At 41.4% G+C, this 26,235-nt stretch overlaps 1 protein-coding gene across 5 annotated transcripts in view; it reads right to left on the bottom strand.

The window, feature by feature from the left end:
• MYRIP (myosin VIIA and Rab interacting protein) overlaps window positions 1-26,235 on the bottom strand; it is a 2,049,246-nt gene that overhangs the window by 1,057,454 nt on the left and 965,557 nt on the right. For all 5 annotated transcript variants that reach the window (XM_069648262.1, XM_069648265.1, XM_069648266.1 and 2 more), the window contains exon 4: window positions 8,326-8,462. In XM_069648262.1, the coding sequence (XP_069504363.1) occupies window positions 8,326-8,462 (137 nt within the window). The remainder of the gene's footprint in view (window positions 1-8,325; window positions 8,463-26,235) is intronic.

Genomic DNA, 26,235 nt, shown 5'->3' with positions numbered 1-26,235 from the left:
TGGCTGACTAACTGCTGAATGCCCTTCTGAGTGATTGGTTGCCTGAAAGAGACCCAGCAGAATGAATGGAAGACCACCTAGTATATCGGGGGGCCTCTCACTGCTAGAATTCGTTCAGAAGCTTAAGTTGAAACTGAAGCTTGATCTCGACAACCGAGCCTGACGAAGGTTGACTGCTGTCTCCCTTTGCCGAAATCTGAAAGCCGCCGAGCTGTCGAGACTGATCCAAGAGAAGACCTGGTTAGGCGCCCTCTTCCTGTGCTCCGAGGGACCATCGAGCACCGCTAGCCTTCGCCGAAGCTCTCTGGAAGTCAGATCCTTGACAGGCTGCCAACCAGAGACTGGGACCGCTGAGGAGAATGAAGATAAGCATCAGACATTCCATTCACTGTCGTCGACCAGGGTTCGCAGGTTTGCTATAAGTGCTGAAGGCCCGTCGAAGCTGTGTTGCCCAGAAGAGGGGACCGCTTGATACCGTGCCATCGATGACCGGAGCCACAATGCTCCCTTGATTAAGACACTTGATTCCCGGTTGCGCTCGTCCGCACCAACGACCACCTTATCCTGCCGGAGAAGGCCAGGCCATTGATGGGCAGAGGAGCATCCGCCGTGGGTTTCCCGCCACCCAAAGACCGTAGAGATGCCGGACGACTCGATGCCCTTGCTGGGCCACAGTTCTTCACAATCTCTTTGCGGTCCTGAACTAGCGACATCAAAGTGCCCCAAATGCCTCTTCCGTGCAGGACGTCTTCGATCCGTCATTGACGTGGACCGCTGGGACCGAAGCTGCCGCCTCGACGCAGAGTTCACTTTATTCGAGGGATCTTGATGATCCGTGGCTCCTGCTTTAAAGGGAGCCGCTCAAGAAGGATCCGTCAATGACTCGTCGTCGAAATCTACTATTCCAGGTACATTGGGGTTGTAGAAACATAAAAGGAAATGAGACTTATTGCACAATATGTGGACTGGGCTTGTAGTATAACTTTACTTTAAAGGTTGCACAGGTGGGGGGATCACCACACAGAACTGTCTCTAGTGGTAGGGGCCAGTATTCTGCCAATTGTTCTAACCAACTGCTTTTCCTCCTATATCTATTGTTGGTTACCTTTTTTAATTGATTTATGTGACCAGAGTACAGTGGATGTACTTTAATGAAATCTGATAATAATTGTGGTACCACTTAGAACTATATATATTTGGCATTGTAGATTTACTGAGCACATAGTGAGTTATTGTGATTGTGTATATAACTTTGAACCTTAATTATATGAAGACTGTTTTAACTAATACAGTGTGTGGACATTCCTTTGTGGGTGCTTGGGGACTACACTGTACTTAAGAACCAGCCGGCATCACCTCCTGAGGAGCTAGGCTTTGATTGCTTGACCTGCGCTACCCTATAGAGAATCTTGGCTGGGGTCCTTATGCCTCTCCTCTGCCATATAGAGAGCAGGAGTACAGACACCCCCCTCCAGTCTTTAAAGCCCTCCCAACCCCAATAAAAGCTAAAGAGGAAGATCCCAAGACACTTCCAGACTTAGCCTTTGCCCAAAGAAATTACCCCTTGCTAGCTGAAGCCTTTGTACAAGTTGGAGCCAGAGGATCGTGAGAAAGGGGGACCTTTTTTCTTTTTGAAACATGGACTTCTATATAGAGGAGAAACCACTTCAGAGGGCTTGGTAAAAACACAGTTGGTACTCCCTCAAAGTCAGAAGCAGGTGATCCTAGAAATACCCCATTCACATTTGACAGTAGGCCATCTGTGGCACAGTCCAAAACTCAGGCACATATAACAAATATATTTTATTGGCTCGGAATCCACGCTGACCTTAAAGATTTCATTCAGGCTTATGAAATCTGCCAGAAAACTAGCACTTACATACCACCACCAGTTCCCTTAAATCTGCTACGAATAATTGAGGTTCCATTTTCCCGGATTCTTATGGACATTGTAGGACCCCTGGAGACTTCCAAACTGGGGAAAAATACATTCTGGTCATTGTAGACTATACTACATGGTATCCCAAAGTAGGGTTTCCGATAGAGATAGGGTAAGTATAAGTTGGCAAGTTGAAGTCTTGGGGAAGGGAAACCTGAGATTTACTGAACTTTGGTGCTCTCGAAGATGGGAACCTCAAGACCCCTTTTTCTTTGGAACTGTGTTATTTTGAACTCAGAGAAGTGAAGACTGAGGATTTGTGGAACTGTCTTGAGCTTCAGAAAGGTAATCCCAATACTTTTGTGGAACTTTCTTAAAGTAGGGGTAGGGGAGCTGAAAAGCAAGCTAGTAGCTGGAAGAAGCTGAGAACTTTTTTTTCAATCACCATTTCTTTCATTGCTGACATCCCTAAACATTGTTTAGCTTTAGTTGCGAGGGCAAGGATAGGTTTTGGACGGACAGATTTTTAAGTTGAACTTTCTGACTCAGACTTTCCTTAGTTTCACATTCAGGTAGAGAAATCCCACCTTATTTTTAGACAAGGTAGGCCTTATCCATCCTGACATTTGTGTTAATAAAGCAATTCAGTTTGAACTTTGAATATGTTGTCTGGGTCTCACTTCATGATGCCTTCACAAGGGCCATTGGAAAGGTGCCAGCAGCAGTCTACAAGACACCCATGAGAGCCTGAGTGTGGGTGAGCATGAAACCCAGCTGCCTAGGCACAGAGTGCCGGACCAACCGCTATGCGTTCATCTGGGGGAGTGAGGACGCAGTGCATAGGCTAGCTAAGCTATCAATGGAAGTACTATGCCATAGGGGGAATATGCAAGTTATTGGAGGATGTGGGAAGGACAATGCAACACCTTCACAGACTTCGACAGACATAAGGACTCCTTTTGTACATTCACTTATTCTGAACTTAACACACATCCTAACCACTTGCCAATCTAATTCTAAGTCACACCAATGAGCTACTGTAAATTCTAAGCTATGACCCACATTCATTATAACACTCTTATTAGCCTGGCCGAATAGTACATTCACATGTAGGATCTTGGACACTGTGGTGTAAGGAAAACTTGAATTTTGAAAAGGCACGCTTTTTGCAGTGCTGGTAATGTTTCTTCATACACTACTATGGTTTTGCAACACAAAACAATCATGGCATCTAGTTCATGGGTTGAGTGCATTTCTCTCAGTTCGAGGAGATAAACTCGACCTGAATGTCTTGCAGGGTTTTAACCATGTTTTCAGAACTGGATAAACCCACAGTACATTTTCTGTATGCCATACTCCTCTATAAATCCTATGTTGACAATACCAGTATACTATATATCTGCAGAATCCCAGTAAATCATTCTGGGTTCCCACAATCCCAGTATATTTTATTCGGAGCTTGGACAATCCCAGTACACCCCAATACACAATCCATAATCAGGCCCCAATATATAGGAATACGCTGCCATTGATGAAACCGTGAATGTGCAGCTCAAACTGAAAAGGCAACCCGCATCCTTAAGCCGCACAGAAAGTAATGGCACAAAGTGTGATCAGGACAAATCACACAGACCCTGCTTGCCACATTCTATTAATCTACCAATATGGTATGGCGATAACAGCTGTGCTTATGACCCCTTCAAATTTAACTCGCCTATCTATAACGTACCGGGGACGAGAGCATGGAGACTTTTTGGGTTTCATCCCAATACAAATCCTGGTCTGACATCTGAGTGAGTTAAATTGTACGCTTTTAATTGCGGTGCCTAGATTGTTAGGAACCTGCCAAGTTACGTTTCATTTAAGGTTTTAGGGCTGTGTTTATGATTTCACAAATCAACTCCTGACCTGATGAATATTGCAAGATTTACAAACATTGTGCATATGGAGCATTTATGGATTATGGGCAGTGTTCTGAATAAATAACCAGAGTGTGTTCCAGTCATCATCCGCACTTGTTCCGATTAATTTGTTGAAATAGGATCCCTGTGATACATCCGATTTTGTGCATTTCACTTGCTTATTATCTAGTCAGACTCCACGGCAACTCTAAGCAGCTGATAAAATATAACTACTGTTGAGAAGATCATTAGGTTACGTTTCACTCTCGGCCGGATGATTCGCTACACTAAAACCATCAGTTCATCTACCCTTTCCTTTGACCCACTCCATTCTACAGGTGCTGGTGAAGGAGTCATCAATTATTTAAATTACAATTCGATTAGGTATATGTTAATTAAATATTAGTACAATATCTAAGCACAGGCCTATAGTTTGGCACAACTGTCCTTTTTTCAGCCTAATTTCTGCTTTGTAGCCCGCATAGTGATGTGATAACTGTGGGTTAAAAGCAGTGAGCGTCCAGGGACATTTATTTTGCTGAAAAAAAGCAGTGAGCGTCCAGGCACACTTAACATTCTTAATGCCAGAATTGGAGCTATAGTTGTCATTCACATGAACGTAATTCAAGAACTTTGTCTGGAGACCCACTTGCATGATTCAAAATAACCCCTCCATGTTTAGTATACTCTATATGGCGGCCATCTTTGTAAACTGTTCTTCTAGCAGACGTTTCTTCATTGAGCTCTACTGTGTCATGATGATTTGCTCCGGTTCTTATTCCTATTTTGATCATACAATTATCTAATTATATCAAACTAGTGTACATGCCCAAAGTGCAGGTTTTCATTAACACAGTAGGAACACTATATATATATTAAACCTACAGCTCCCTCTAGCGGTGACAACAGTCAAGGCTATGTGAATTGGACCACAGTATATCCTAAGGTAACAGCTCCCTCTATGAGCATTCAGTGCTTTCGGGCAGCCTGTACTGTGCATGGCAGCATCAGACAAACATACATCTGGCCTTTTGATGTTTTGCTTTTCATAATCATTAAACAGAATTAACCAGAGTTCTATTTTTATTCCTTAAACCTTTTTGGGAAAGCATTTCCAAAGTGCATTTTACATTTTTAAGAAGTTATCTAAAATGCATCCTCCCGTTTTTCTACTCTTACTTTTGGCAGCAGCATCATCTACTTAAATCCTTTAATTCTTGCTAGCAATCTTTGCAGTATGGTACTTGTTATGCTCCTACTTCTCTATACTAGGGAATTAAAAATCCAACCTCTTGCCACGCGTGACTAATAGCCCCCCTAAAACAATTGAAGACGTCAGAACTATACAGGCAGAGCTCTTCGGTTGTAGTGACAGTGAAACCTGCTTATATGGCAGCAGCAGTCTCAAAAGCAGGCATGGCTCAGTTGTGTTTTGTGTCAATGCTCTGCCTGCGTGGAACATGGAAATATTTCTTGAGGCTTCTGAAAAATCACATGGCACCGACAAATACAAAGTCGTAGTCTTACAAAAGCAGATTTATTTTTAAAGAAAGAGTACATACACCGCTCCACCTTTTTCACGAATTTCAAGACCCACAAACCCTGCTGTGCCACGAGATATGACACTTCTGACACTGCTCACTATTTCATACCTTCGTTGTGCACCTAGCCCACCTTCGCGCCTAGAAACACTTGTGTACAGGCGTGTTATAAATGCCATATCATATCATACCTAGATCTGTTGCACCAGAACCAATGTGGAGATTGACTATTGGAAATGAACACGTAGATTGGTCATAAGTGATGGAATCGTAATGGAAACAAAACTAAGATCCTATGGATTGGTGATAAGCCTCGAGAGGAGATCTGGGACTGCCACTTTAGGCAATTTGCCCAGCGCATTCAGCGATGGTAAGAACAATGGGCATGTTGTCCAACGTTAGGCTGTCTTTCGATGCAGGTTTCACACATTTTAAACACAGGATTTTACCATCTGACGGAAATAAAAAGGCTTTTTCAAACTGCCGCTGGTCACAGATCGTATTCCTCTCTCATTGGACACAGAGTGGAAAGTTGCTGCTGCATCTGCGGAATACAGTGTCTTACGTGCTCACAAATATCCCACGAATATTATCGTCTGCATTGGCAGACTGTATCGGCTTCCTGTCAACAAACACATTGCCCACACCGACTCCTATAACCAAAGCCCTAAAATCAAACAGCGGCGTCTGGCTCAAGGGACTCTTGGACGAGAGCTATGCTCAGTAAATGTGCCACACACTAAGTTGGTACCTACGAGAAACCGTTCAAAGCCAGCCAATCTTTAGGAGTTCCATTACTTTGTAATAAAATTCAGTTCAGCAATTCAGTATCATTTGTGCTTTTGGCAACAGATAAGGAAAGGACTACCCAGTCCAGGGACGTTATTTCAAGAAAATCCAAGGGGTAGCGGAAGTGACGCCACATGCCCCTTGACTGTTGACATCACAGGAAGTGATGTCATTTGACCACACCCCAAAGTGACATCATGGGAAGCAATGGAACACAACCTTTCTATACAAATTATTGTATAGAATTCTGTCATTTAAGGGTCGCTCTCTTGCTACCCATGTGGTCTCACTTGCTACTCCTAAAAAAAAAAAGAAAATGTAAAAAACCTTTTCTTTTTTTTTACAAATTGAAGCTTCTAGGATGTGGCCAATGCCATGTGGCTATTTGAGCAATTTGTCTTTCTGGAATTACATACAATAATTGCTAGACTCATTAAAGGTTAATTTCAGACACACTTCAGGGGGTAAATCACTGCTCTTAAACACCTCAAATTCACAATGCAGGCAAAATCCTCCAAAAAGCATCGAGTAGAATAAGCATCCATTCCGGACTGTGTATTTTGCTTTTAGCAAGCTGCAGTTATAGCATGTTTTTTTTCTGCCGATACATATGGTGATCCATTCTTGTATGTAATGTATATCATGTTACAGTAATATTGTAACCATATTTTTCATAGCGTACTTAGAACAATGCTATGTGATGCCACTTCCTGTTTTGTCAAGGGGTAAACGGTCGTGTTCCATCGCTTCCCGTGATGTCAGTTCGGGGTGGGGTCAAATTACATCACTTACTGTGATGTCATCAGAGGTCAAGTGTCATGTGATATCACTTCCGCTACCCCTGGCATTTTGGTGAAATGACGTCCCTGCTTTTAGTCCACTGTTAAATTGCTCAGCTGGAGGCTTTTCCATCAATCTCACTCCAAAAAACAGAGAAATTACCATTGATGGTAATTCAGACAAAGACCAACAGGGAATAACACTAGCACGAAATCCAGAGTATTTACCTCTAGTCCAAGGTCGCATTACGGTTGTAACAATCCAATATGGTGTCATTACCACTGGTATTTGTGCCATGCTTGAGACGAGGCCCACAGTCTCATGTTTAATGCAGCGACACACACTACCATGTAGGGACTCCTCACACTGGGGTTTGGAGGAATTGCTGAAAATGGCAACTCTACCAATGTTACTCCCTCGACTTCTTTGTAGATAAAATGGAGCAAAAAACCTCCAGCCATGTGGTGGCGGTGGACTCTTTTCTTCTTTCCCTTCAAACTCAGAATATGGTGGTGAAGTAAAAGTGGCAGCAATTGCATTACTGCCACATTTTTTTTACAAACCACCACAAGCATAAGGCTTATAGTCTTTCATTTGTGTTCTTTCCTTACAAAAATAAGTCCATTTTCCATGTCAAAAAACACAAATGATATCATTTAATAAACGTCCCCACATTTTCGTAGTATTTCATCCATGTGTAGCAACACAAAACACACAAGTGAAAAGGATCCATAGCAGACACAGAGGAAAAAAATGGAAACACGCAAATATAGTGTGTATTTTGCCTGTCTTCCTAATTCTTTAATTCTCTTAGCAGAACAATGGGTTTTTAGCTTCATGAATTGAAGCTACTACACAATACAGGAAAAATCCAGGTAACTCCTTTTTACCAATTGTTGCTATTTTCATTCCTCATGCGTGTCACACTTTAACTGAACATGAGCTCTTAAATGTCTCTGCATCCAATACTGATTAGTTCAGGAATGTGCCAATTTCCGGGAACATGGTCTGAAAACGAAATGTGCATGTTTAAAAATCGTCAATGTTTTATTGTTTTCAACTGTTGTGAATGGTTTATTGTGAATGGTGTATTGTTTTCAGCTGTAAAATATTTAAGATCCTACATGACCATACACTGGGTTTGAAATCTTTCTCTGTGATTCTAGTTCTATATTAGATGATTTACCTTTCCTGGATAACATATTGCGAGAATCAGTTATCGCTCTCGTAACATTAAGCTGATACGGGAAGTAGTCGCGGGGGGAGGATGGAGGGAAGACTTCTTAATCAACCCTAATTTGTCAACTGCAACCGGTTGTAAACATACAGAATGAACACATTTAAAAAAGTTATTAGTAAAACATAAATGACATGCCTTAGTGCAGGGCGAGATCAAAATGGCTGCTCTGCTTTCATGTGAGAAAATAGCACATACCTGTGATTTCTGCACAGGCTCCACTTTCGAGCCTGTGTTTCCTGTAGAGATTCTTCAGAACTTTGGCGCTACCAAAACGTTTAAAACGGCTTTTGACATTGTTGTAATACCATTCCAGCGACTGCGTTCGTAGGAGTCTGAAAACAATAAAACATTAAGAGAATTGTAGTTGTGAAGACCAGTGTTTTCCTTTCCTGTATTTGAGTACAGGGACATTTGCTATACTTAATGCGATTCATTTCAAGCAGAAATTTTGCAGTTGACAAATTAATCCTGCATATCTAAAATAACACATCGCCGCACTATCTTCTACAAAAACACAGACGATGAAGACGAACCTGCAGTGTCATTGATTAGAATGTGACTCATATTTAACACATTTCATACGTGAGATTACCAAGCATACACACGTATCTATGTTGGGCATTATCACACAACGATTTAAAATATAGGTGCCCTTGATTTTGAAGCATGGAGCAAGGCTCGATATAGCAACAGTGAAGACGTTCTGGACTCTTATCCTGCTTATTGGCATATTAGTCTCTGGATATGCAATTCCTTCTCTACGATTTGCCACTCCCAATTATTCTTTTGAAAATGCCTTATAGCCTTATTTCCGAAATGTGGCTGCTGGAGTTGTTTTAGTACCCATAGGGTGGGATTGTTCCTCAGGGCAATGTTCATCTTAAGAATTTGTGTTCTTATTTTGCAGAGTGAAATATATTGTTGTGGGTTGCAAACATGTTGCTCGGATGTGTGAAATTGATATATATTTTAATTTCTCACTTGTACCATACTCCAAACATCTTTTGGCAAGGATCTGGGTAGTATAGGAGATGGTACGTATTACAACCAAAAAAGATTGTGTGCGTCTTTGGAGGGTCCTTTCTTCGTGCATAATGATTGAGCCGCAGAATCAAACATTTGTGGGCAGTTTGCCAGACATGAGTAACACATTGTTTATTGCCATTTTCCGCTGTTGACGGCGACCAATTGTGAAGCCTGAGACGTGTGTAAATGTTTGCCAAGATCCAACGCTAGGCAAGCAGCTCTGTCCTAAATTTGTTCTAAAGACGTTTCTATGCGAGTCTATTTCAGAAGGAACCTAGGTTCTCACGGGTTTCCCAGCTACGACTGAGGAATCGAAGGATCTCTCTTAGGGATTGTAGTTACAGCCCTAACTCAGGGAGCCTTGATTAGTGATGTGAACATAAGATCAGCATCTATGGGTGTTTAAAAGAGCAACATTCTTGCTACAGTATAGAGGCTAGCACGGGCTCCAGAAAAGGTAGCTAAGTGAAGGTCGACAGCAAAATCAGAGGACTAATGCAGAAAAGGACCCGCGTTTTTGATTGAGGCATTTGAGGCAAAGGTCACGGTTGCCTACCCACTCTTAGATTTGACTGGCAATTTTCCAGCTTAGCTTGGTAAATACCATCCTTCCCCATCCTGATCACCATCTAGAACTCATTAGCCTACATATGGAATGGGAGGTTGTTATCAAGTGTTGCTAGCTCTCATATATGTGATGAACAGCAAAGGCGATATGGAGGACACATAGGGCACTCCAGAAGACTGAATAAGGGATGCAGAAAAGAAAGAAAATACATTAAAGAGGGATTAGAGTGGACCTATCAACAGAACTGTTCTGTGCATGCAAATATGGTGAATTCTAGTGAATACAGTTCTGTCTGGCAATCACACTAAACATATGTTAACTTCATTGAGCGCTTATCTATTTTAAAAGTGCTATGTGTATGTGAGACTTTACCGACAATATAGATGGCATGTACCCTCTTGCTGGAGGTCACTGAGATTTGGTAGAGTCTGCACACCAAGCAACTGTATCGTCTGGGTGAGGGTAATTCATATAAAAGTCGGTGCATTGTTTTGGCAGGTAGGACTCTGTATTTATTTATTTATTTATTGCATTTGATTATATGCCCAAACCCAGAGGTATCACGGCGTAAGTTACAAGAATACTTTCAAGCTTATAGGTTACAGGAATACTTTCAAGCTTATTGGTTACAGAAATACTTTCAAGCTTATTGGTTACAGAAATACTTTCAAACTTGTGGGTTACATAGTTAACATGATTGGAACATAGAAAATACAACAATTAATAATAGCGTGCCATGGTTCAGGGCCAGGAGTCTTGCGGAACAGGCCATGGTTCCTTACAAAATTCACAGTATAATTAGAATTTGTTAATAAGTCAGGTTTTTTTGTAGTTTCTTGAACTGTGTGTGGGAAGGCTCGTTGCATATGTTGGATGGAAGTGAATTCCAGATCTGGGGGCTGCAACAGGGAAGCTAGAGCTCCCTGTTCTGGAATTTTTGAAACGGGGGATGAGTAGGTGGGTGTTGGAATTGGATCTGAGTGTTCTGGTTGCCGTTTTACATGTGAGGCATTGATTGAGGTAGATGGGGGCATTAGAAGTGACACATTTATCTGTGATGGTGAGTGTTTTGTGGAGTTTTCTAGCTTGTATAGGCAGCCAGTGTGTCTCTCTCCTGTACTGTGATATGTGACCCCTTTTATTAATGCTGTGTGCTGCTCTCAGAGCTTTGTTCTGCAGTAGTTGCAATTTAGCTATATTTTTCTTGGAGGTCCCTAACAGAAGTATGTTGCAGTAGTCAATTTTGGACAAGATGATGGCTCTTGTGAAATAGGTTTGGCTGTGTAAGCGGTGGAGGAGGCAAGTGAGTTTATATGTTTACACATGGTGAGGCTGGAGTCCACCATTGGCGGTATTGGAGGCCTCCATTGACGGAGTGGCTAGAGGAGCAAAAGGTTAGTCAGTCTGTCAGGTCATAGAATATACAGTAATGTGCCATCTCGGGTACAACACGTTTCAGCCAGCTGTTTGTCTCCTGCAGTGCAATACTGTGGACTTCTGTTCGTCCTACATCTGTGATTGAGCACCCAAAGGAGGCCCAGTGGGGCCAGTCCATAAAGATGCCTGTTCCAAATGAGCCCTCTGTCCATTTTCTACATGCTCCCATGTTTTACAAGTATTGGAAATAATTCAGTACATTTATGCACACGTGTCCTATTTTAGTGATTAATAAGAATTACCACCACACTGCATTGCCAGCACTATCTTTCCTTAAGAGCATCACTACCACTACTAAAACAAAACATAGCAGTGGTTCTATCCATTTTCCTTCCTACCTCTGCATTTAAATGACAGTAGTGAGACAGCATGACTGGTGACCAAGAAAATGCCAAGAGTTTCAGGGGCCCTCGGGGGCATTAGAGAGGGGGTCTGGGAAGAGATTAGGGTCGATATATTTGCTGCTTCATCCTGGACTCCTCCAGCTTCTAAAGCTCTCGTACAGGGATAAAACACCTGCTTCATGGCATCATCCTGTCCCCAAGACTAGAAAGTTTCCCCTGAACTACCGGTGTATGGTTACCACCAAGACTGCAGGTCTAGTTTGTTAGAAGGGAGCTATGGCTGTGGTTATAGCTCTGCAGGCGTTAAGTCCCTGGTTAAGGGCAAAGGTGGCCAGCCAGAAGACTGGGAGGAGGGCAATTCTCAATGTGGAGGAAGAACGATAGGAGCAGAATGAGGATTTTTTTTATCCCAGTAGTATAGAAAATCTGCTAAATGAGGCAAATTTCAAAGCTAGTGGATGACATAACAGGGCAAGGGAATCCTCATGGATATATTCAGGTCAGCAGAGCCAACGGATCTTCCAACATCATCTTACGTTAGTACTACACACAAACTGCACACAAACAACATCTTACAGGCAGCGTTCAGAGACATTGGCCTCCATCAGGGTCAGTTCCCAGTCCAAAAATGTTTTAGACAATTAGGTAAAACAAAATGTGTGTGAAGATTATCAAGATGAAGCAAACCCTTGTAGCTTTTTCATCTGCACTGAAAGGCTGGATGAAAATTATGGTATTTGGAGGTGTTGTTGCACATGCTAATGGTTTAGGCCTATTTCTGGTTTTAGAGAATGGGATTCAGGCAACACCATTTTGTATTACTTTTGAGCTTCAGAAGGAGCCTAGATCAAAGGCAAATTTACATGAATACAATTATTTTTCATTGTATATTGGTTAAAAAAAATCAGAAATACAAAACAAAAACAGTCAGACGACATTCCCTTCCATACAAAATGAGAATAAAAACACTGACATTATGACATTAATTAGTAAAGTTATAAAAATGTGAAGCTGTGTTGATTTCAGCAGTAAACCTAGAATTTTAAAAACGTACACATTGAAGTTCAATTGTGCGAAAAAACGTAGGACAGTAATTGATAGAGAGAGTCTCCAGAAGAGACCAACATGAATCAGTCTCAATAAAACTGTAGTTATATAGAATTCTTTTGAAGTGTATAATATGGGAACCATGAAATCATGGGCAAGAGATTAGTAGATATATCAGAGACTATTACAAATATATCAGGAGTATTACAAAAATCAGCAAACAGAGATAGTGTTTTCTTGTTTATTTAAAATATCCAACATTTCTTGAGTTAAAAGCAAATTAAATATAAATCTCAAAGTGATATCTACATACTGCACAATGTGAGGATGTAGTTTATAAATCTCTAGCAAAAAGTACCCGTTCTCCGAACGCGTTCTGTGGACTGCTATGACAACACTCATCAAATGCTGATAATCAATGATCCTGTGGGTCGCTTTTCCAATTCACTTATCGCTTGATGTGCCTTGCACTCTGAAGTAAACTGCACTGAGAATGGGCGTGTGTGGCTGGCTGACAGACCCAGAACAGATGTTGTGGGAGGCGAGAGTTGGTGTGCTGCTGCATACTGGGACCTCCTGTGCTCTCTCCCCACCTGTTGCCTCACCCAGCATGGTGCAGTTCGTTGCCGTCCAAATGTCCCTGAAACCATGCATTTTTGGGTTGAGGATTGGTCCTCCTATGACCACATTGATGTTTTGCTGATTTCAAGCAACCGTCTCATGCGTGAAGGTGCTGAAATTTGGGGAAAGCGGTGTGGTGTCCAAATATTATGTAGTGTGAGGTTATTGTTCAAGTCAAAGTTCTGAGCTTCTTCCAGCTCGCAGCTTCCTTTCAGCTCCTCTTCCCCAAGTATAAAAAACTTTCTCCAGTTAACAGTAATACAGTTCAAAACAATCCTCTGGGTTCCCTTCCCCAAGTTTCAAGCATCACAGTTCACAAAGAAACTAAACGATCTTGAAGCTTTTTTCTCAAGATCACAGAATGTAGCTCAAGTGTCAGGGTTCCCTTCCCCAAGACTTTCATTTCATCAGCACAATGGCTTTGCCGTGGACCTTACCCCAGCGCTTTCCTGTGGATTTGTGGATTTATCTACTGCATCAACTACAAGCCCCAGCAGGCTTCACTGCATTAAGGGCTTGGCGGAGCTATATAAGCTCAGGGGCGCGCGCACCGCGCGCGCGCACCCGTGTAAAGCCCCGTTAAGTCCCGCTTTTCCGTGGACCTTACCCCAGCGCTTTCCTGTGGATTTGTGGATTTATCTACTGCATCAACTACAAGCCCCAGCAGGTGAAAAGAAAAAAGAAAGAACTATTAACTTGTGCAGGAATACTAGCTATACTATCTATGAAACAGACTTTAATATATTTCTCTCTTGTTTAGGCTTCACTGCATTAAGGGCTGGGCGGAGCTATATAAGCTTAGGGGGGCGCGCGCGCACCCGTGTAAAGCCCCGTTAAGTCCCGCTTTGCCGCTTCGCCGCGGCAACGCGGTCAGCGCGGGAGAATTCAGTTTTTCTTCTTCCTGGTGAAAAACGCATCAAATTCTAATATCTTGTAAACTTTGTGGTGTTCAAGTAGGGGTATTACAGTGAAGTAAGAAAGCTTTTAAACATGTATACTCTTCGAACTGACATGCCATGCACAGAACGAGTGCGTGCCTTATTGGAGTCTACTTCAAAAGACAGTCCAGCGTTCACCCCAAAAACGGTGCGTCCTTCTGTTAAAAGTGCGCCTTGGGATAGGCGAGTAAAGAAGAAAAGATCACGACTTGATTTCGTCGTGGGTGATTTGAGAGACTTTGGATTTGCTCTCGGACGCTCGCCACGGCCTTTGGCACGAATGACTGAAGTTAATAACCTAAGTGTATCAAATGTAGAGGCGCTGCCGCTTTGTAATGAACAGGGGGTTGTTCCTGTTCAGCAACCCGTTTTGAGCCCACAGTTGGCACAGGTCACCAATGGTGGTAATGAGATGACAGAGCAGCCATGTAATATATCTTTGTCTGATTCAATGATGTCGCAGAATGCTCGGTCTGGGGTTGTCAGTTTAAAGCCCCTGACTAAGGAAAATTATGATGTTGATGACGATGAAGTTGAAGATGATGCAATTATAGAGCTGGAGTCATCGGACTTTTTGTGGCCAAGGAGGACGATTCTGAGCTTTCTAAGTCTCCAGCTTTATTTAAAACTGGAAATATTTCCGAATCTGAAAGCTCCATTTCATTTATTCCGCCGACCCCTAGGAGTCCGAATAGAAACAGTTCAGTTGTAAATCCGGGCCTCTTGATAAAAAAAGTAACTCCTATGACTTTGGAAACTATGAATACGGCCATGATGTCCCTTGCCCAATTATTTGAAGCATTAGACTCAAAGGTTAATTTGATTCAAGATAATGTTGAAAACATTATGAGATTACAGAAGGAGTTTAGTTTGTCCTTGGCCCAAAAACAAGAGTCTGATGCCGAACAGGCAGCTCTCTTCTCAAAACAATTGGGTCTGTTGTTGTCAACATGTAAAAATATAGATGTCCAATTAGATGGAAAACTAAGTTTACTTATAGCCGGAAAAAACATACAAAGTTTTAAGACTGCTGTGCCTTTTGTTGAGGGTATTATAAGAGAAACAATAGCAGAGAAGGCTGAGAATGCACCTTTGGTATTACAGACGGGCCCAATAACAGCAACAGTTAAATCCGCTGTTGAGGGTGAGAGGGGGGAAAACCCTGTGAAGATGACAGTAATGGCTCTCTCATCCGACCAGTTAGTGTCGAGTGAAGAGGAGGCAGGAGTCCCTATTGCTAACGATTTAAAAATAAACAACGTGAAGCCGCTAAAAGGGGCTTACACGATATTTGCTAAAAATTCCAAAGAGTTGATTAACCAATCGAAGGCAAATGTAAAGAAACCAAAAAATCAAAAGTCTAGGATAATGGCTTCGAGTGGGCAAGCAAAACAATTTTTTAAATCGTTGTCTAACCCAGATAGGTGCTCAATGTTAGCCTCTAATGCGATCACAAAAAAATATCAGAACTTATCACAAGAAAGACAAAGAATGATGAACAAGGGTATGAACCTCCACCATGTGATTCCCTCTCATGCTCCTCTAGACGAGTTGGTGCAAATTGCGGAGAAGCTAGAGAGCGGATCTAGAAATGTGACAGCTCAGACTCAAGTTTTATCTGCTTTAAAGAAGAAGCAAGTGAATGATGACCAAGTATCTAATTCAATAGTTAACACACAGGATCTTAGGAAAGCAGTAGATGAATATATGAGTCAATTTCATCTGAAGCCGTCTCTGACTCAGCCCCTAACTCGGATTTCTACTCCAATGATGAAAAAGCCTGAACTAGAGTATGATAAGAATGCAAATGTTGGGAGGGCCTTCTCTAATCAAGAAATAAAGTCTTCCAGGAATGATTCATCAGTAACAGAATCACCATCAGATGCTCAAGACAATCTGAAAAATAATATCTTAAGCACAATCAAAGACTGTCTAGTTGCTCTGACTTCAGAACAAAAAACTCTTAAATCATCCCTGAAAGCAGTGATTAGTAGTCAATCTGATGTGGTAAAAGCTTCTGATGAAAGAAGCACTCTCAAGAATGTTTCATTTAAATCCCCAGTAGAGGAGACAAAATGCAGGTCGCATATAGAAACACCTAATAAGCAGAGAGGTCCGGATTCAAGAGTAACATCTAAGAGTAAAAAACCCTCCCAGTTGTTCTCCTTGTTTCTTAGTTGTCGGGGGGGTTCCTTCCCAACGTACACCATGAACAGAGGGAGTATCATGCAAATATTTTCAGATATTCCTATTCTGGAGGATATCTCTTCGAGTGATGTGGTACAAGTAGAGTTCCCCGATGATAATGATCCAACAGTGTCCTGTCTGTGGATAGGATCCCGCATCATTTTTAATATCATTTGGTCTGCTAGATCTTACCTTTTTGACTTGGGCTTAAATTTAATACCAACCACAAAAGAAACCCTAACGGTTGAGGTTGCTTCCAAATCTGCTAGTCAGGGGACTAATGGTGACTGCATTCCAGTTAAAGGATGCAATTGTGGGAAAACGTAACTAAGAACAGATGATCTCGATGCTCGATCTCAGAAATTGATAGTCATGAGCTGGAATACTAAGGGACACAAACACCTGTTAAACAACGTTAATTGCTGTTTGAAAGAATGTGATCTAGTTCTTATGCAGGAAACTTGGCTAACCGTCCCATTATCGTGGGACAACTATTATGTCCACTTAGTACCAGCCATTAAGGGACAAAAAGGCAGACCTATGTCTGATTTGGCAATTATTTCCAATGTGTCCACGACAAGTATTATTTCAGACGGGCCCAATCCAAATTCTTATTTGCAAGGCTCAATAATAATGAACAAATTGAAATTCTTAGTTATAAATATTTATTGGAACCCAATTGCAATTCTAACCTCTACTTTTTTTAATGAATTGAATGCACTAATGGAAGACACTTTAACCATCACAGATATTGCACATGTAATATTAGCTGGGGATCTAAATATACATCTGTTGGCATCAACTAAGAAAAGAAACATGGATCGGGTCTCATATTGGAAGGCATTTATCAATACTTGGGATCTAATTATGCTAAATGGAGCAGTGGAGACTGACAATCCTCCATCTCATACTTGGACCTGTGGAGCCCAAAATGCTATAATTGATTATATGTATGTTGATAGAGGATTGTGTGAGAAAATTTCCGAGTTTAAGGTTATCCCAACCACAGCGAGTGATCACTGGATGCTGAGGGCTGAGTTTTTAATTCAGGCTAAGGATGAACCACGATGCTGTCAGCATCAACTGAGCAATCTAGTTATAAATCCCCAACGGAACAGACTACAATGGTCAGGTGATGCACTGCACACATTTGCGTGCAGTGTAACAGATGACCATCAACGACTGTTGAGAGGTATGGACTCAGCTGATTATCATGAAAAGATGCATCTTTTTGCTTCTGTCTCAACTCCAGGTACTAAAAAAAGTAATAAGTGTCACATCCATATATTTGATCAAGGCATCAGAGAGAGAAAGGCGCAGTATCAAAAACAGAAAAGACAAATAGCCTATTTACCGGTACATTATCGAGAGCTTGCCCTACGCAAATTGAAGACTAATTACAAGAATTGGGTCCGATGTCATAAGGCAGTTATGTTTCAGCATGATGGTGAAAAGTGGTTACAGGTGGCTAAAACTAAAAATACATCGCAAATTTGGAAGTTAATAAATAATGGAGCAGTTGGCTCCCAATTAACAGCTCAACTCAATGGTGTGTCGGAAAAAAGGTGGGTTACTTATTTCTCTGGCATCTATGATCTTCCAAACAATAATATCTCACAACTAAATTTGGAATCTATTAACCCATCTTTTCAGATTAATTTTGATCGAGAAGATGTGTTATTCTACATAAATAAAGCTAGTTCATCAAGAGCTCCAGGGCAAGATGGCTTGTCAAATTTTGTTTTAAAACAAAATCCGGAATTATGGGCATCCATTCTTTACGAAGTTTTCCAAGCTTTGCAAATTAAACAAGCAGTTCCTCCATCGTGGTGCAAGGCCATTACGGTGCCAGTCTATAAGAAGGGTGATCGAGCGGATCCTGCAAGTTATCGTCCGATTTCTCTTCTTGACGCCCCTGGCAAGATCTTCAGTAGAATTGTCTTGAGAGATCTTAACATCTGGGCGTCAGAAGAGAATCGGCGAGATCCATTTCAAACGGGATTTGTTGCAGGACTTGGAACCAGCATTAACATAACGACTCTTAATGCAATTAAAGAGTTGTTTGCTACAAGAAATCAACCAATTTATCTGGCGTATGTTGATTTTCGAGTAGCCTTTGATTCTGTAGACCAGAGCTTGCTATTTGAAAAATTGTTGAAATTTAGTTGTCCATCCTCGCTTGTAAACTTAATATATTTACTTCACACTAACACCTCAATGAAGGTTAAAATGAATTTGGAAGGGCTGTTGTCTGCAGAGATTCTCACCAAGCGCGGCCTGAAACAAGGCTGCATTCTTGCCTCCACACTGTTTAATTTGTGTATACTTGACCTGGGTAGCGAATTTAGTAATGTATTGAATGATGCTCCTAAACTTGGGAACCAGAGAATTGCATGGCTTCTGTATGCAGACGATTTAGTTCTCATCTCGCAGACGCTGAGTGGCCTGCAGAACATGCTTGATAAACTGAGTCAGTATGTTACAAAGAATAATTTAACGCTAAACCTGGAGAAAACACAAGTAATGGAATTGGGGAGATATAAGTCAAGAGTAAGGAAACAGTATTGTTGGTTTTTGAATAAGCAAAAGTTGAACGTAGTTAATGAATAAAAATACCTAGGTGTTATATTCAGCAACTCTCCTACAAACATGCCTCAAAGAGACAGTATAAAGGGTAAACTGTCCACCTTAATATCACAAGCGAGGATCTTACAACATAAGTATGGAAAGTTCTCGTGTAAGCACATTCTTATCTTTTATCAGCAAAAGGTAATTCCCATTATTACTTATGGGTCCGAGGCATGGTTACCCTTGGAGGCCTGTTATTGGAACAAATTAGAGGCAAGGTTTTGGAAGAAAGTCTTGAATCTTCCAAACTCTAGCCCAATGGCACTGCTTCGCTTTGAATTGGGAATTCTTTCAGTGAACATACAAGCATCTTGGAAGAGATGCTGCTTATTTCGGAAATGCGTCCTTGGCCTATCTAGTAATAGTGTACTTAAGATTCTGGCAGACTATTTACTACGATCTGAACACTTATTTCCATCAAATTGGAGAGAAGCTGTGATGTTAGATTTGACGGAAGCAAACGTCTCTCTAGATCTTTTATTATCCAATCCTACCAAAGCCAAAACTAAACTATACCAATTGGATTGGCATTTAACTGAACAGAACTGTCTGAAATTAAAGGACTTTGACAGAGCTCTGTTTGGGCATAAAAAATTTCGTCAAACGGCTGATTATTTATTAAAATGTCCCTCTCATAATCTCAGAAATCAAATATTGAGGTTTCGCCTAAATTTATGGCCAACAAAACAAATCTTGTTAAGGAGGGGTATTATTAAGCCAGATTCCTCATTATGTCGATTCTGCAATGATGGAACAGCTAAAGAAAATCTGAAACATTTATTAATAGAATGTGTTGCTTTAAAAATGCAGAGAAAAGACATTATCAGCAAATTAACAAGGCACCATTGTATAAGACGCTCCAATGATGAGCTATGGTATGAGCTATTTGCGACATCAAAGATCACAGTAAGAATAGCCACTATCCAATTCTTAAACAAGATACTGTGTTCACTGTAATTCAGTAAGTAACTTGATGTCTGATGAACGGGAGAATGAGTGCAAACCATGGCTTTCTTAATACTGCTTAATACTTTGATACCTACCTGTATACAGTGTGTCCATATTTGTTTTTGATTTGTTTTTGATGTGTTGCCTTTGATTTTGATTTGGACGAGTAGTCATATTAATCATAAGTTGGTATGGTATGATGTTTTTATCTGTTTTATTTAATATATTTAAGTCAAGTTGCTTAATTTTATTGCTAAAAATTCTTTTCCTTGTATGTGTTTTGTAAAAATAATTTTGTTTTGAAAGGTTAATCTAATTAGCCAACCAAAATAAATAAATAATAAAACATTTTCAGAATTCAGGGCTCACTGGTCTAGTTGCAGTTGTCAGACCAAATGGTCTTCCCATCACAGATCACGCAACCAGGATCACAGACTTTCAGCATCTTGGCTTTGATGTGTAGCTTTACAATCGTTTGGCTTTTCCTTCTAAGCCTCTTGGCTCTGCCATTACTTGTCACACATCCTTTCCAGACATTTAGGTCTTGTCACCTGCTTTCATGCATAAAAGTTCAGTTGAGGGTGTTTTACTCACAACCACCTTCTTGGGCTTCTCTATCACCCTCATGCCCTCTTTTGTAACTATTTTCACATGGGCCTTTGGGTTATTCACTTTATTTGCTTGTTTTTTTTCTTCTATTCCACACTTAGAATGCTTAGTTTCAGTGTTTCATTCAATTTAGGTTCTGATTAACATTCATGTCACTTAAGTATAAAGACCCCTTTGTGTGATATTCAATATGCACTGGTTTCACTGTATTTTAAAGTTCCATTCAATGCCGTATTCAATAAGCATTGCTTCGTAATTTTTTAAGTTCCATTTAGCATGTTATTCAATAAGCATTGCGTAGTGTAATTTATAAATATCCATTTAGTTCGGTATTCAATACGCATCGTTTTGTGTACATTTTAAAGTTCCATTTAGTTCAGAACCATTGTAGGAGCACCGCAGCGTTCACGCATCTTCTAGTGACACTCACCGGCTTGCGGCATCTCCTTCTGTCATCCTTTGCTTGCCTGCCGCGTGTCTCTCTGCTCGCCAGCTCTCGGTATGCCACTTTCTGTACACGGACAGCGTCCCTTCTTCTTGGTGCTCTCCCGCAGCTCCACAGTTCACAGAGACTCACAGACTGCAAATACTTACACAGCCCCCTGGCTATGGCTGTGTAAGTCTTCTGGGAAGCTTGCCTGCATCCTGGCTTCTCGTCCAAATCCACCACAGCTTTCTCCTTCGAAGCACGGTCCCCAGCTGGCCTCCTCCACCCAGGCCTTCCTGCACCCTGCTTTGCTGCACTGGTCTCTTTTTATACACCTGTAGCCCCTTGACAGGGTGCAGGTGTAGATCTCTAATGAGACCTTCCTGACCATAGTTAAAGGGACATGCCTGACCCTCGTATCTCCCTTTAGGCATCTTTCTCATCCCTTACTAAAGTGGTGAACGGGTATGGTCTTCATTATTCTTAGTTGCTTCTTTTTCACCTCAGTTAAAAAAGGGTTGAAAGGGTATAGTCTTCATTACTCTTAGTTGCTTCTCCTTTGGCCCAGTACTGCCAGGTGTCATGTATGGGGAAATGAGGGGAACAGCTTTACAATGACCTATTAAAGTTGGAGGATTTTTGGTTGAGTCTCAACAGGATAAGGGGGATACCATGTCTCTCCTAAGGGTAACCCACTTCCAGTCCACAAGGACCCTCCACCCAGGTGATCCTCCCTCACTTCTCCACCCCCATGGTCAGGATCCAAAAGCGATGGCCTTTCCCTGACCACCCGAGAAAAGGATCCAGAGGTTGTAGGAGTGAGAAGACACTCAGGTTTCTCACAGTAGCCAGTCATGTCCAGAGGTTGTAATAGGTAAATATGCAAAATTTGGTGCAGATTGGTGAAACAGTGTGCAATTGTATAACGAACAACGCTGCGCCAAGCCACAAACACATTTTGACTTGTGCTGAATTCAAGGGGTGGGTTGTCCAAATGTTATGTAGACAGTATTTTCTGGAGGGTCCCAACAGGTAACTATGCAAAATTTGGTGTAGATTGGTGAAACAGTGTGGAATTGTATGAGGAACAATGCTTCACATCAAACCCAGCCACAAACCCACAAATGTTCACCTTTATAAAAATAGAGAATTGCATGTAATGCAGCAGTCATTTTCTCAAAGGCGATATTTTACATAAGTAGGATTTTGCCATAATGTCTCTACCATAAGATAAATCGCATAGTATTTTATTGCACATCTCCTATAAGCCTGTTAGGTTTTCACATCGATCTTCCAGAAATATCTTTCATGTGCCTGCAGTGCGTTTCGTGGTTTCTGTGGAGAAACTTTACTGGATTTGCTTACGAGAAGTCTGTCTTCATTTTCTACAAGGAGGAAGAGGAAGCACAAGCGTTTAAAACACTGCATTCAGCGCTGTGCACGCACAGTGTGCCTGCAGTGTGCTTAGTGTTCCGTTGCTCCTGGCTCAGGGCTCTGAGCCCATACTCTCTATTGCAAGTGGAGGTGAACAAAGTCTTACAAATACAGCCAATAGGGGAAGAAGCCTGGTGATTACAAATACAATAAAACGCATTAAGGTCATGAACCTACGTAGTCATGGTAGGGGAGGGAACACTCTGCCGGTTGCCTCATCAAACTCCCTGTCCCCAATTCCCTTGCTAGAAATCAAACAATTATTTAATGCATTTGACCTCCCCAGCACAACATCGCAAGAACGGTTGTTAATTCTGAAATTAAGAATTTAATGCAAGAACAGGACATCCCCTTAAGTGGGTTGCTAAACTTGGATTTCACAGTAAACAGTGCCTCAATTCAAAAGAAAATTGGGGCATTTTTTCCTAATTTCCCAGAAATTATCCCTCAAGAACTTCAATACTATAAGCTCTGTCATTAGGCACTCACGACCTATCTGCCCAATCAAGCTCCTCTGAATACTCAACCCTGCAGGGACCCAATATGGACTTGAAGACTTTGTCAGCGTAAAATGTTGCGCTTTCCTCCCTGGTAAAGGTCTTTGATATCCTTAAAGAAGAATCCAGAATAAACACTGAACAAATTAACATTTATCTGCACATATGGAAACTATGCCGAAAAAGTGAGGGAGTTAAATGCTTCATTAAAAATGAATGGCATTGTCACAAACCTAGTACATATTCAACAAGAATTCATCTCTTACCTTTCCATGAAAACGTTCTTGACATCCAAAAACCAATCACTATAATGGCAAACACTAAGCCTTCCTTAGAGAACAAAACCTACGGCGTTCCATCCAGATTGCGGAAGCACCAGAATTAAAAAAGCAGGACTTAAGTGTTGAAAATGTATCTGGATTTTTGGAGGAATAGGGAATCTACTCTCCGACTGATATAGCAATGGGACTTTCCTCATTCTCAGATCCCCTGCCCCCAAATGCAGAGGAAATCGAGGAATTAAGGCTGGGCGCTATTCAAGTTGGTCTAGAAAGAACCAACCAATCAGTTATAATAAATTAGCCCTTACATCTACAAGAAAGGTCACCGAATTAGGACAGAGACAAATCATGGCAAAATAAAAAAAAGGTGAACAGCAACTAGTCTAGAGGGTTTGTAAAAGCATTGAATGTCCACTCAGAAACAGACCCCACTCAAAAAACAAATAACACAAATACTAAGGAAGGTGGGAAGATTGCCCCCATATTTTTAAAGCAAGGTGGCAACCTGAAAATTAATGGTTGCAGTGAATCAGCCTCTCATTGTTCTTTAAATGATATTGAAGGTGACAATTTATTTCACATAGATGGGGAAAACCCATCCAGCAGTAAGGCTACACCTCCTAACCTCCAATGGGACCATACACAGCATGATCTGTCACAGGTGCAATCAGGAGCCATCTTTCTACAAAAGGGAGAGATTAAGGACTGGATTCCAGCCTCGCTTGAAGCCCCTGGGAAGAGGTCAGGAGGCGTCCTCTTTCTGAGGCAGTTAATAATTTCATCCTACCAGATTCACAAGGAGGTCCAAATAACCTTGAAGGGAGACTCTGCGGCCTGGCTAATTCCTACATCAAAACCTCCTCCGGTTTGGGCAGCATTGTCAGATGGAATGACCTCCTCTAAAACTGCCAGGGGTCAATTATAACTGAAATGCCTAACCAGTCCCAGACTTTCAATGCTGAAGTTCCCAATAGGACTGACTATGTGAGAATGCCCGAGAATCAGAACTGCTACAACGTCGGTGAGCCCACCTGCAAAGTAGATGGAAAGGGGGGGGGTCATACTATGAGTGGTGGTTTTGATCTGGCAGAAATGATTGCAGCTCAGTCATTTCTACCAAAGAAGGTGTTAAAGGACTTAAACATGGGTAATCTTTTCCAGAAAATGTACGTTCAAAGTACCAGCATTCTGAACGTACTGTCCCATTGATTACACATCCTATCACCCCTAATGCCTGGCCATACACGTTGGAGAAAAAAAACCAAGGGAATCATTAACGGACAGCTTAATCATGGAAGCAATTTCCGCCGATCCAGATCTTAAGTACCTTAGCAGACCTAGAGTTTTAGCAATGTTAAATGACATCCCGGTTTAAGAAGAATCTCCTCAGGTGATATCGATTGAATAGATTTTTGTGACTGGGAAAGGTGGGATGTAGTTAAGATCACGGTCAATTCACGTCTAACCAGAGAAATAATTCAATTTGTTACTGATGAAATCCGACAGAGGGTTGGATATTTACAATGTTGTGACTTCCAGTATGCATCATCAAGTAATTCTCCACAATTGGAATGGTGGCCCGCCCGGGAGCCATGAAAGCCAATCTAAACAACCAAGAAGCGCACAGTGGGAAGAGAGTAGGGAGGGAGCTGAGAAAATTTAAGAGGTGAACCATAAGGATTGGTTCTGGCTGGCTCACTCTTCGGCTACAGCCTCTAAAATGGAGCAAGGAGCCAGGGCAAATCTTTAGCATTTGCTCATGGAACATGAGAGGTTTTAATCATCTGCTTGGTCTGGGGGAGTCGCACGGAAAGTTGAATACGTTCGATTTGGTAATTCTGCAGGAGACATTTCTATCTAAACAGATGACCATGGATGGCTATTCAATCGGCCAACAGATGGCAGTCTGTGGGAAAGCAGGAAACCCGAAGGTGTGGTCTCCAGATTGGCATTTTTTTTTTTTTATAGTCAATTACCCATATTAAAAAAAAAACGAATAAAACTATAAATGGCTTTTAACACTATTAACACGATAAAACAAAGCTTTTAAAGGCATTTTCAATTGAACCAACACAGTAGAAACGTAGAAAAGCAAAAAAATAAATGTATAGAACAAGGGGGAAAAAAAAGAGAAAAAAAGAAAAGAAAACAAAATTATTGGTATTAAAAATGAATACATTTTGAATTTGGTAGTGGCAGATGACTCATTACATGGGGGTTTGGCTGCCTGTGTGTGTTCCCAAACTGTTATAACTGATCACATCGATCATATTTTAATGGGGTGGAAGGAAGCCTTACCTAAGGGGTGCATTTTAATTGCAGATTTTAACAACAATTGTCTGGACCCCCCCACACGACAATGCATGTCTCCTGAGTCACAATGAGAAGCCGACTCAGGAGCCCAAAGGGGGGGGGGTGGTGTGATTTTTTTGAGGGGAGAAGTTTGAGCATGCTGGGTGGGAAAAAAGTTCAAGAAGTGACCAACTGGAATACCTGGACCAATGGCCTTAAATCCTTTAATAGATTCTATTCTGGTGTCTGTGGAATGGGAGATAAGGAGCAACAGTTACCAAGTGAAAGGTGGTCTTCCCAGTGACCATGCAATATTGAGAGCAGTCTTACCACTAGACCAACAAACATGCATAAGGAAAACGAATGAAGTCACAGTTTCGGGGGGCAAGAATAGGCTAATCTAGTTCAATGAGAAACTCGAGAAAAACTTCTTTGATGCTCAGGGAGAGATCGACACACATGCTTGCACTGTGTATCAACTCCTGGAGCTCACGGAAAATGTGTTGTGCCTCAGGAAATTTAGGCAGATAAATAGCAGGCCAAATTACAATCCACTCATCCAACAGATTAAGAGGGAGTTTAGGAGAAATGTCAGAATAATTACTCAGGAAACTGTATGCAAGGCTCACCTTGAAATTGAATTGAGGAGACAAACTGAAAGCTCTTAAAGCATCGAATTATCAAAAGGGAAAGTGAAAAGATGCTTGCTTGCTCATGAAGCGGGATGTAAATTATTGGAAATTGATAAACAAAATGAAAAATCGCAGACTGAAGTGCAATCTAATCCTATAACTGAGCAAGCTTGAACTTCTCACATTTTG

The sequence above is a fragment of the Ambystoma mexicanum genome, chromosome 2q (assembly GCF_040938575.1).
Source record: "Ambystoma mexicanum isolate Mex_15411 chromosome 2q, UKY_AmexF1_1, whole genome shotgun sequence".
Classification (NCBI taxonomy): domain Eukaryota; kingdom Metazoa; phylum Chordata; class Amphibia; order Caudata; family Ambystomatidae; genus Ambystoma; species Ambystoma mexicanum.
The sequence above is the reverse complement of the archived record's forward strand: the minus strand, read 5'-3'. Positions and strand labels throughout refer to the sequence as shown.